The sequence below is a fragment of the Triticum urartu genome, chromosome 7 (genome assembly GCF_003073215.2).
Source record: "Triticum urartu cultivar G1812 chromosome 7, Tu2.1, whole genome shotgun sequence".
NCBI lineage: Eukaryota > Viridiplantae > Streptophyta > Magnoliopsida > Poales > Poaceae > Triticum > Triticum urartu.
In genome coordinates, this window is record NC_053028.1 from 344,247,141 (window position 1) to 344,260,384 (window position 13,244).

Genomic DNA, 13,244 nt, shown 5'->3' on the forward strand with positions numbered 1-13,244 from the left:
TGGGGTGGCGGTCCGGACGTGCGCCTCGAGCGTGGCCGCGGCGGTCCGGCAGCGCGTGGAGCGGCACAGGTCGCGGCAGTCCGGCGGTGCTTGGGCGCGGTGGTCCGGCAGCGCGTGGAGACGCACAGGTCGAGGCGGTCCGGCGACGCGTGGAGATCGAGGCACAGGTCGAGCGGTCCGACGACGCATGGAGATCGAGGTGGTGGCTGGTGGCGAGGGTGGGGTGGTGGCTAGCAGCGAGACGTGGGGTGTGGTAGGGAGAGGGCAGCGGTTTTTGTTTCTGTTCGTGCGTGGAAGAGGAAAGGATTAAAGTAACAACACAGTGGGTAATACTGTAATGGCATGGTGGGTAATTAATGTATAAAACACGTTTAGTACGCTGGAGGGGCGTGACGTGTCAGATCGTAGGATTTGATGAATAGGATGAATTAGTTCTTCGCCCTTTCATTTTTTTTTGAGACAAGTTCTTCGCCCTTTCATTTTTTTTTGAGACAAGTTCTATACCATCTTTGAATAAAAAAATAGGCCTAGACCATGGGCTAAGTTTTTCTTTGGAAGTGGAGACCATGGGCCAAACTGAAGCCCAAATGACGATAGGCCAGGAAATCCAACAGAATCCTGAAAGGAAAGTGAGATCGAATCGCATCGTAGGGCAAGGGCAACCGGTATCTCTCTCGCTCTCTCCCCTCGTGCCCCTCCTCCCGGCCGTCATAAGAGACGAGTCGAGTCGAGTCCACCCACGCGACGCCAATCCATCTCCTCGCCTCTCCTCTCCTCTCCATCCTGCGAAAGGCGCAGACGCGAATACGCACGAGCAATCAGGGCGGACACATCCTCTCGCGGCGGCGGCGGCTGCTGCAGCGGCGTCGGATTTCGAGACGCTCTCCCTTTTAGATCTTGCCCGCGGAATCAGCAGATCTAGGGTTACTCCCTACTCCACTGCACTCCCCATGGCTTCGGCGGCGGCGGCGACTCAAGTAACCCCCCTTCCTTATCTCTGTCTCCCCCAAACCTTTTGCGCCCTCTTATGCTCGGATCGGTAACTGATGTTGCGATTGGATTTGGCTGGCAGGTGGGCACTTACTTCCTCCGCAACTACTACAATCTGTTGCAGCAGAACCCCGATGTCGTCCACCAGTTCTACAGCGAAGCAAGCACCATGGTCCGGGTCGACGACCTCAACGGGACCAACACCACTGCTAACTCAATGATGGTTGCTATCTCTCACAATATATATATTACTTTTATATGTGTCAACCTTAAGGTTTATATATTTGGGCTGTGCTTTTGTGATATTTTGGACTGTCAGTGCTTTGACTGATTTTTACCATCTCAATGTTTGGCATTCATGTAGGTTTTAGCATTACTTCTGCGCTCGTGGTATGTTACCTTGCCATGTCGCATCATTAGTTTGTCTTGTATGTGGTGTTTGTCCATCTGCTGAGTTGTATACTTATTACTCGTTTTGTCTGCGCCTTTTCTTCATTGAGTTTACTTATTGATGCTGTTCTGTTGCCCTCTATGCTGTTTTGTTTGTTTGCTCTGCTGGTTCAATACACCTGTTGCCCCTAAATAAATCAATTATATATGCAATTTGAGTCTGCCACTTTTTTGTTTCCTTTGTTACTTTATAATTTATAATAACAAATTTGTTGCCTGCAGGATATACACTCCCTTATCATGTCCCTCAATTTCACCCAAATTGAGATAAAAACTGCCAACTTTGCCAACTCATGGGGAGATGGGGTGCTAGTGATGGTCTCTGGTCTTGTACAGACCAAAGAGTACAACAACCAAAGGAAATTTATCCAGATGTTTTTCCTTGCGCCTCAGGAGAAAGGTTACTTTGTGCTCAATGATTATTTCCACTTTGTTGACCAAGAACAAGTGCAACCTGCACAGGTGAGAGCTCAGGAAGCCTTTGAGACCAACATGGCATCCAACACAGTCCAAACAAGTAAGATTTATCATCCTAAATAAATATATAAACTATTGGTCTTTGCATTTTAATTGTTATTACCCATGAAATAGCCAATCATGTTATGGATATGTTCCAGTACACGCCATATCTGCTTGCCTGTATGGATTGTCTCTCTTATCTATTTCTTCGTCGAGTACATACAGTTGATTTAACTCCAAATAAGATTTCAAAAAGTTTTTTCCAGTGGCAACATAAATAAGGTGCACTGTATTGAGAATGTTCATGCAAGTCATTTTTTTAATATCTATGGGCAATAATAGAAATGGTAGTTTAGATTTTAAACCAGCTGAGCACTGATTGTTTCAAATTATAATGCTTCCATGGAGAAATATTAGTGTAATGTTCATGGTCCTGTTTTGTTGCCGCTTCAAAGTTTTGTTGGCGTTTTGTTTAAATGCTCTGCCTGCAGGTGCGGAGTACATTCATGAAGAAAGTCAAACAATGCAAGCTGTTCCAGTAACATCTGAAGAAAATGATGCTGTTGACAGTTACACTTACTCTGAGCCACCACAGCAAGTAGTTTCTCAGTCGGACAACTGGGGAGATGAATCTCTTCAAGAAGAACCACTTTCTTCCTTCTCGAATGGAATGGTGATGGCACCAGAGGAGCCAGCACACCCTCCACCTGTGCAGCCTCATGTTGAGGAACCTGTTGGGGAGCCCGTAAAGAAGACATATGCTTCTATTGTATGTGGGACCTTCCTTTCCTTCATATGCATTTTGTTGTGCTATCTAGATGACATGTCTTTAAAATGATGATTCTGATGATGCAGCTAAGAACTGCAAAAGCCCCGCCTCCGTTCCCTATTGCTCAATCAGTGCCTGTGAGTAAACCTCACCCTACAACAGAAGCAAACCAGGCAACTCTAGTGACTTCATCGGTGGCAGCAGATAAGCCAAAATCTGACTTCTACGCAGAAGGCCATGACGAAGAAGGTTTTTCTTTCTTTATTCTTGCCTAATTTACATTTATTTGTTTAAGTTCCACATTGTTTGCTGATTGTAATATTTATTTCATAAATTAGAGAGCAAATCTGTTTATGTTGGGAATGTGCCACAAAATGTAACTGAGGCTGATCTTGAGAATGAGTTCAAGAAGTTTGGCCAGCTCATCCCTGATGGTGTTGCTATCAGAAGCCGAAAGGTTTGCAATTGAATTGGCTTTCTGATTCTGATTCACCACTTGCTATATAACATGAGCAAATGTTCATTTGATTGATGGTGGAATTTGCAGGAGACTGGTGGCTACTATGCTTTTGTGGAATTCGAGGAACTGAGTGGCGTTCACAATGCATTGAGGGTTGTTTATTGGAATTCACATTTGATACTCTTAATAATTCTTCAATTTCTCGTTTAAAAATTATATTGCTTAGGTTTGGCTTGTACAATGTTGTTATTTACCATAGTTTAGCTGGTCATAATCTGAAACCATCTTGGTGGATTTCAGGCTTCACCACTTGAAATAAATGGGCGGCAGATATATGTCGAGGAGCGGAAGCCTAACAGTGGAATAAGGGGAGGAAGTAAGTTGTCCATTTTTATGCATCTGCCCTATTCTAATGAATAATGTAAGCTGCTAGCAGAAGTGTGAGCCGTGCTTGTGAAGATACACTGAGCTCTGTATATGTTTTTTATGTCGTGCATGTTTACATTTGCAGGAAGGGGGGGAGGCAGAGGTCGCTTTGGCGGCAGTGGCAGAGGATATGCGAGAGGTGATGAGTACAGCGGTAGCCGTGGAAAGTCGAATGGTTATCAGCGTGTCCCTCACCACGAGAGGGGCATTTTGGGGGCAAGGAACTGATGCCCCATGGCGATAGGAGGAAGCATAAGAGGTTTTGATCCGTGAGAAGTGGAGCAGGAGTTGTAAAACTGAACTATTGGAGCGCTCCATTCTGTTAGGTTGCGTTTTCGGTTTTGGGGTTTGTCTTGAGTTTGCCACAGCAGCTCGTCCATGGACGTGCCCGTCCGTTCTTACCAACAGATACTTTATGTTGCTATTCTGTCTTCTCGTTAATGTTAGATCTGTTCTTTTCGGTCTTCTGTCATTTGTGCGCCTGTGTTTTGTTGCGTGATGGTGATGTGTTCGCTGCGTCCTTTTTGTGTTTGACGCTTATTTAGCCAGCAGAGACGCGCAACGCCCCTTCTCTGGCCGCCGGCAATCCCCATCTGCATCTCTTTCGCCATATATGTTTGCCTGCAGTGAGGCCTCCTTTTGTTCATAGATATAAGTATCATACAATTCCTGTAGGAAAAGAGATATCATTTGATGCTTAGAATAGGAAATTTCATCGAGTCAAGGCTTATATTTGTTTTCCTTTAAAATGTGAAGGTTTGGTTCTATCCTACATAGAATAGGAACCAGTCCTAAAAACCAATGGGCTTCAAAGGAATTGTTTCTATAAAATTATTCTTTACTTTCTTTCAAGCTCTTAGGAACAATTATACAGATTTTGATGAACATAAATTGTAATTTGATATTTATACAGGTTTACCTAATTATATCTGTCATGGAGGACGGTGCCATGCTGTACCCTGGGGATGGCATGCTCTTGTTGTGCTGGTGTCATCGTTAGTCTTTTGCTATCAAAGGCAGCCCGATAGGCAAGGGAAGAGAGAAAGAGGCTGGCTTGGTCTCCCCTAGCAGTATATAAAGGAGGAACCGGGGCTAGACAAAGGGGAACAATCATGTTACACATTCACACATAACTCAGCAAGAACACACACATGACGAAGGGCATTACACCTCCTCGGCGGCTTGAATCTGGATAAACAAAACCTTCACATCTATAGTGATTTGAATTGTTTGGCCCCTGACCGAATCTCTTGAATGGGGTCCCTTCGATCTCGACGATCACCCGTCAACATTTGGCACGCCGGGGTCAAGGCGTCTCTCTTTGGTCAACTTCTCCAACCTTGTCGAAACACGAGCTATCACGACGGATCATAGTTGAGGCTCGCCACACCACCCAGCGAGAAAGCTTCTGCCAGTTGCAAACGACCGTCCCAACAACGGCTCGACCTCGGGTAGCCAGGCCCAAACCCTCCCACAGCGAGAAGAAGGAAGGGGCAGCACCCGGCGACCCATCATTGTGCGTGCTATCACGTCCCTGGACCTTGGAAGCTTGTAAGTAGCAGCAGGAAAGGCCTCTTGAGCACTCCACCCTCATCCTTTTTGCAATGTTTTCCAACCTGGGTTCTTGAGTTATTTTTTCTTCTCCTTTCCTTCATTTTACATGCTACCCCCTTGATGAGGCCCTTTTTTCCAGGTGCTATGAATTCTTGGTCTTTCCGCTTCAACTCGGGGACGTCCGACCGAGTGGGCAAAACAAGCCAGCATGTTTCTATCTAGTTCAACGGTAGAGTGACTGTGCTCCGGCTTTTTCGGACACCATTATGCCCTCCCCGGACAGGCCGCAATTGCTCAAATAACCTCGCGCCCTTCTCCACCTGCTTGACCGGCCGCCCCAGGTTAAGGGGCGGGGCTCACGAGAACAAGCCATGGCCGCCAACCAAAGCGTAACATATCTTGATGAAAATTACAAGAAGGGTATTTCGCCACAAGCGGAGCCTAGTCTCCAATGACGCGAAGCCTAAAGCCGCCCCTTTCAACGGCGGACATGTCGGCTTTTTATCCAAGGCACAAAAGGGTGATCGCGGTCGCCGGGGGCCTAGCCTATCGGTCACAGTCCCTTGCTAAGGTTGCTCCGAGTGCCCTCCCGTTTCGATTGATGAGGTCCTATGATTGTCTGTCCATGGAGGAGGGCGTCTTTGGGCAAGTGAGCTCGAAGGCGTGGTGCCCCCGAGAAAAAGGTTCACTCTTTGAACCTGCTTTTGAACCACGCTCAAACGAGCGGTGGGTGCAGAAAGCCATTCTCAATTTAGATAAAACGCAAATAATTAACAAGTGGTGGCTATCCTTTAATATGCCGATGATGCAATCATGTTTATACAAGATGAGTGCTAGGAATCTGAAAATGCTGCTCTATATGTCTGAACAAATGTCTAGGTTAGAAATTAGTTTCTTGGAAAGTGAAGTGCTTATGGTGATGCACGATGAGAGAAAAAAACAGATGTATGCTGATCTATTCAACTGCCGAATGGGCTTCGACAACAGTATAAGAGAAACTCCAACGCATGGACGCAAACGGACGCGTGGTTTATCCACCTTTTGTCTGTTTGGGTCAGGTGAGCGCTCGTTGTCTGCATGTGTCCGACCGGTGCGCCTAACCGACCGCCACATTTTTCGCTTGCTTATTCTGGTGTGGATGGCAAGCAGGCATATATTTCTTGGTTTGAATAGGACTCTTTACGAGCGTTCTTTCTATCTACTATTATCTAAAAATAATCAAGTTATTAATGACGGGACGAAACCAAGAAATAACCCCTTATGTGCGAAATTATAGAAGATCCCCTTTAAGATCAAACAATTCCATCGAATTGAGCACAAAGCAAATTGACCTTAAGAAAGGCCAGCGACCAGAGTTCATGCCAGCGTCCATAGTCGAGTAAGTTGCAGGCATCGGGACGGTTGCCGACGGGTATCTCACGCGGTCTGATGTAGGGTGGAACCCTAGATGGCCGATCTTTCACGAATGGAGTGGATCCCGCGAAGAACACGAGGAGAATCACGAAGGGAAACACGAGAGAATCATTCAAACCAACAAGAACGATCACACATATGCTAGATCCTTGGAACACAAAGAGATACACGATCCACGATCAACAAGGGATGATACATAGGGTAACCGGTTCTTCTCCGTGAGGAGGTCTTGAGTTCTTCCCATTGGGGGTCTTGAATCCAAGTGGTTCTTCTCTGAAGAGGAACAGTATCTCTCGAAGGAGTAGATCCAGGTGGATGAGCAGAGCTCTATCTCAAATATGAGCTATCACATTGCTAACCCTAACCAGGAGGAGGAGGGGGTCTATATATAGTGCTAAGCCACTAAAGGGTTAGTGAGGGGCGAAGGGGTTCACGGGCCTCGGCCCAAGTCATGCGTGCATGCAAAGGCCGGATGATCCGGATGGGGTCTGGATGATCCGGCTTCGCCAGATGGATTCTGCAAGCTTCGGGTGTCGTGGCTGTGGGATTACCCGGATGATCCGGGGGGCATCCGGATGATCCGGCTGAGTCCGGATGATCCGGACGTTAGGGCTGACTTTAGCAGTTGCCCCGTCTTCTCTTCCATGCTTGGCCTTGGTCCTTTGAATCTCCATGGTCATCTTGTATGAGCCTGAGTATACACAAGATCCATGCATGAGGTAGTAACCATGTCTCATGTGTGGAAAGTGACGATTCGAAGAGGAGTGAGTTCACCTTGTGTCCAATGGCGTATGGTCGAGGTCTCATCGTATGTCCTCTTGGGGCTTGGGGAGTAGTCGAAGTGTACATGGGGATGATCGTAGGATGCTCTGCATCATCTCCCCCCCTTGGGAAAGATCCGACCTCGGATCATGATCCTCATCACCATGGAAACGGTTGTTGTGGACAGACTTGTAGTTGGATGGAGTTGAAGACATTGCGCAATCCAAGTACTCCAAGGTGTCGTCGGAGTGGTATACATGCAAAAAGAGCAAACACAAACGACACTCGGAAATACAATGGTTAGCACACACAAAGTGTCCATCATGTAAGAATGAGTCCATGCGGCAAGATTGTTCGTGACAAAGCGCATGAAGCTTATCAAGATGATATAGAATGATATGCAAAGCATTCATGGGAGCAAAAGCATTCATTGTGCACAAAAATGTGTTGTGAATATGATCAATGCAACCACGATGCAAAATGATGTCATAGTGAGACGGTTTATCAATAGCATGAATATGGCAATGGATGCTCAATATGAATAAGTTATCATGCAATTGATGGTAGGCAATATGATCATGATGTATGAATATGTCATCAAGATGAAGGAAATATGCCCTAGAGGCAATAATAAAGTTATTATTTATTTCCTTATATCACGATAAATGTTTATTATTCATGCTAGAATTGTATTAACCGGAAACTTAGTACATGTGTGAATACATAGATAAACAAAGTGTCACTAGTATGCCTCTACTTGGCTAGCTCGTTGAATCAAAGATGGTTAAGTTTCCTAGCCATAGACATGAGTTGTCATTTGATTAACGGAATCACATCATTAGAGAATGATGTGATTGACTTGACCCATTCCGTTAGCTTAGCACTTGATCGTTTTAGTTTACTGCTATTGCTTTCTTCATGACTTATACATGTTCCTATGACTATGAGATTATGCAACTCCCGATTACCAGAGGAACACTTTGTGTGCTACCAAACGTCACAACGTAACTAGGTGATTATAAAGGTGCTCTATGGGTGTCTCCAATGGTACTTGTTGAGTTGGAATAGATCGTGATTAGGATTTGTCACTCCGATTGTCGGAGAGGTATCTCTGGGCCCTCTCGGTAATACACATCACTATAAGCCTTGCAAGCAATGTGACTAATGAGTCAGTTGCGGGATGATGCATTATGGAACGAGTAAAGAGACTTGCCGGTAATGAGATTGAACTAGGTATTGAGATACCGACGATCAAATCTCGGGCAAGTAACATACCGATGACAAAGGGAACAACGTATGTTGTTATGCGGTTTGACCGATAAAGATCTGCGTAGAATATGTAGGAACCAACATGAGCATCCAGGTTCCGCTATAGGTTATTGACCGGAGATGTGTCTTGGTCATGTCTACATAGTTCTCGAACCCGTAGGGTCCGCACGCTTAACATTCGGTGACGATCGGTATTATGAGTTTATGTGATTTGATGTACCGAAGGTAGTTCGGAGTCCCGGATGAGATCGGGTACATGACGAGAAGTCTCGAAATGGTCAAGACATAAAGATTGATATATTGGACGACTATCTTCGGACATCGTAAAGGTTCTGAGTGATTCGGGTATTTTTCGTAGTACCGGGGAGTTACGGTAATACGGGGAAGAAGTTTTGGGCCTCATGGGCCAAGTGGTGGAAGAGAGGAGGCAGGGCACGCGGCCCCCCTAGCCCAAACCGAATTGGACTAGGGGGCTGGCCCCCCTTTCCTCCTTTCCCCCCTCTCCTTCCTTCTCCCCTTCCCCCTTCCTTTCCTCCTCCTAGTAGGAGTAGGAAAGGGGAGTCCTACTCCTACTAGGAGGAGGACTCCTCCTCCTGGCGCGCCCTAGGAGGGCCGGCCGGCCTCCCCCTTTGCTCCTTTATATACGGGGGCAGGGGAGCACCCTAGAACACAAGTTGATTGTTCCAAGCCGTGAGCGGTGCCCCCCTCCACCATAATCCACCTTGATCATATCGTAGCGGTGCTTAGGCGAAGCCCTGCGTCGGTAGCAACATCATCACCGTCATCACGCCGTCGTGCTGACGGAACTCTCCCGTGAAGCTCTGCTGGATCGGAGTTCTTGGGACGTCATCGAGCTGAACGTGTGCTGAACTCGGAGGTGCCATGCGTTCGGTACTTGGATCGGTCGGATCGTGAAGACGTTCGACTACATCATCCGCATTCTCATAACGCTTCCGCTTACAACCTACGAGGGTACGTAGATGACACTCTCCCCTCTTGTTGCTATGCATCACCATGATCTTGCGTGTGCGTAGGAAAATTTTGAAATTACCACGTTCCCCAATAGTGGCATCCGAGCCAGGTTTATGCGTAGATGTTATATGCACGAGTAGAACACAAGTGAGTTGTGGGTGATACAACTCATACTGCTTACCAGCATGCCATACTTTGGTTCGGCGGTATTGTTGGATGAAGCGGCCCGGACTGACATTACGCGTACGCTTACGCGAGACTGGTTCTACCGACGTGCTTTGCACACAGGTGGCTGGCGGGTGTCCGTTTCTCCAACTTTAGTTGAACCGAGTGTGACTACGCCCGGTCCTTGTTGAAGGTTAAAACAACACTAACTTGACGAACTATCGTTGTGGTTTTGATGCCTAGGTAAGAATGGTTCTTGCTCGGCCTGTAGCAGCTACGTAAAACTTGCAACAACAAAGTAGATGACGTCTAACTTGTTTTTCCAGGGCATGTTGTGATGTGATATGGTCAAGGCATGATGCTATATTTTATTGTATGAGATGATCATGTTTTGTAACGGAGTTATCGGCAACTGGCAGGAGCCATATGGTTGTCGCTTTATTGAATGAAATGCAATCACCATCTAATTGCTTTACTTTATCACTAAGCGGCAGCGATAGTCGTAGAAGCAATAGTTGGTGAGACGACAACGATGCTACGATGGAGATCAAAGTGTCGCGCCGGTGATGATAGTGATCATGACGGTGCTTTGGATATGGAGATCAAAGGCACAAGATGATGATGGCCATATCGTATCACTTATATTGATTGCATGTGATGTTTATCCTTTATGCATCTTATTCTGCTTTGATTGACGGTAGCATTATAAGATGATCTCTCACTAAAAATTTCAAGGTACACGTGTTCTCCCTGAGTATGCACCGTTGCAAAAGATCGTCGTGCCGAGACACCACGTGATGATCGGGTGTGATAAGCTCAATGTTCTTATACAACTGGTGCAAGCCAGTTTTGCACACACAGAATACTCGGGTTAAATTTGACGAGCCTAGCATATGCAGATATGGCCTCGGAACACTGAGACCGAAAGGTCGAGCGTGAATCATATAGTAGATATGATCAACATAGTGATGTTCACCATTGATAACTACTCCATTTCACGTGATGATCGGTTATGGTTTAGTTGATTTGGATCACGTGATCACTTAGATGATTAGAGGGATGTCTATCTAAGTGGGAGTTCTTAAAGTAATATGATTAATTGAACTTAAATTTATCATGAACTTAGTACCTGATAGTATTTTGCTTGTCTATGTTGTTGTAGATCAATAGCTCACGATGTAGCTCCCCGTTTATTTTTGATATGTTCCTAGAGAAAAACTAAGTTGAAAGATGTTAGTAGCAATGATGCGTATTGGATCCGTGATCTGAGGATTATCCTCATTGCCGCATAGAAGAATTATGTCCTTGATGCACCGCTAGGTGACAGACCGATTGCAGGAGCAGATGCAGACGTTATGAACGTTTGGCGAGCTCGATATGATGACTACTTGATAGTTTAGTGCACCATGCTTTACGGCTTAGAATCGGGGCTTCAAAGACATTTTGAATGCCACGGAGCATATGAGATGTTCCAAGAGTTGAAATTAGTATTTCACACTCATGCCCATGTCGAAAGGTATGAGACCTTTAACAAGCACTTTGCCTACAAGATGGAGGAGAATAGCTCAGCTAGTGAGGATGTGCTCAGAATGTCTGAGTACCACAATCACTTGAATCAAGTGGGAGTTAATCTTCCAGATAAGATAGTGATTGACAGAGTTCTCTAGTCACTATCACCAAGTTACTGGAACTTCGTGATGAACTATAATATGCAAGGGATAACGGAAACGATTCCCAAGCTCTTCGTGATGCTGAAATCGACGAAGGTAGAAATCAAGAAAAGCATCAAGTGTTGATGGTTGACAATACCACTAGTTTGAAGAAAAGGGCAAAGGGAAGAAGGGGAACTTCAAGAAGAATAGCAAGCCAGTTGCTGCTCAAGTGAAGAAGCCCAAGTATGGACCTAAGCCTGAGACTAAGTGCTTCTACTGCAAAGGGACTGGTCACTGGAAGCAGAACTGCCCCAAGTATTTGGCGGATAAGAAGGATGGAAAAGTGAACAAAGGTATATTTGAATTGATGTGTACTTTACTAGTGTTTATAACAACCCCTTAGTATTTGATACTAGTTCAGTTGCTGAGATTAGTAACTCGAAACGGGAGTTGCAGAATGAACAGAGACTAGTTAAGGGTAAAGTGACGATGTGTGTTGGAAGTGGTTCCAAGATTGATATGATCATCATCGCATACTCCCTACACTTTCGGGATTAGTATTGAACCTAAATAAATGTTATTTGGTGTTTGCGTTAAGCATGAATATGATTTGATCATGTTTATTGCAATACGGTTATTCATTTAAAGTCAGAGAATAATTGTTGTTCTGTTTACATGAATAAAACCTTCAATGGTCATACACCCAAGGTGAATGGTTTATTGAATCTCGATTGTAGTGATACACATATTCATAATATTGAAGCAAAAGATGCAAAATTAATAATGATAGTGCAACCTATTTGTGGCACTGTCGTTTAGGTCATATTGGTGTAAAGCGCATGAAGAAACTCCATGCTGATGAGCTTTTGGAATCACTTGATTATGAATCACTTGATGCTTGCGAACCATGCCTCATGGGCAAGATGACTAAGACTCCGTTCTCCAGAACAATGGAGCGAGCAACTGACTTATTGGAAATAATACATACTGATGTATGCGGTCTGATGAGTGTTGAGGCTCGCGACGGGTATCATTATTTTCTGACCTTCACAGATGATTTGAGCAGATATGGGTATATCTACTTGATGAAATATAAGTATGAAACATTTGAAAAGTTCAAATAATTTCAGAGTGAAGTGGAAAATCATCGTAACAAGAAAATAAAGTTTCTACGATCGGATCATGGAGGAGAATATTTGAGTTATGAGTTTGGTCTTTATTTGAAACAATGCGGAATAGTTTCGCAACTCACGTCACCCGGAACACCACAGCGTAATGGTGTGTCCGAACGTCGTAATCGTACTTTACTAGATATGGTGTGATCTATAATGTCTCTTACTGATTTACTGCTATTGTTTTGGGGTTATGCATTAGAGAGAGCTACATTCACATTAAGTAGGGTACCGTATAATCCGTTGAGACGACACCGTATGAACTATGGTTTGGCTAGAAACCTAAGCTGTCGTTTCCTAAAGTTTGGGGCTGCAATGCTTATATGAAAAAGTTTCATCCTGATAAGCTCAAACCCAAATCGGAGAAGTGCGTCTTCATAGGATACCCAAAAGTAACTGTTGGGTACACCTTCTATCATAGATCCGAAGGCCAAACATTCATTGCTAAGAATGGATCCTTTCTAGAGAAGGAGTTTCTCTCGAAAGAAGTGAGTGGGAGGAAAGTAGAACTTGAAGAGGTAACTGTACCTGCTCCCTTATTGGAAAGTAGTTCATCACAGAAATCTGTTCCTCTGACTCCTACACCAATTAGTGAGGAAGCTAGTGATGATGATCATGTAACTTCAGATCAAGTTACTACAGAACCTCGTAGGTTAACTAGAGTGGTACGGTAATCCTGTTCTAGAGGTCATGTTACTTGACCATGACGAACCTACAAACTATGAGGAAGC

General features: G+C 45.0%; 1 protein-coding gene across 1 annotated transcript; it reads left to right on the forward strand.

Annotated features, from left to right (window-relative positions):
• The first annotated feature begins 665 nt into the window (after positions 1-665).
• Positions 666-4,021, forward strand: LOC125519924 (nuclear transport factor 2). The gene is made up of 9 exons (XM_048684698.1): positions 666-977; positions 1,073-1,213; positions 1,663-1,957; positions 2,391-2,668; positions 2,755-2,917; positions 3,007-3,125; positions 3,216-3,281; positions 3,429-3,504; positions 3,640-4,021. The coding sequence occupies exons 1-9, from the start codon at positions 951-953 to the stop codon at positions 3,780-3,782; spliced, it is 1,308 nt and encodes a 435-aa protein (XP_048540655.1). The 5' UTR covers positions 666-950; the 3' UTR covers positions 3,783-4,021.
• The last annotated feature ends 9,223 nt before the right edge of the window (positions 4,022-13,244 follow it).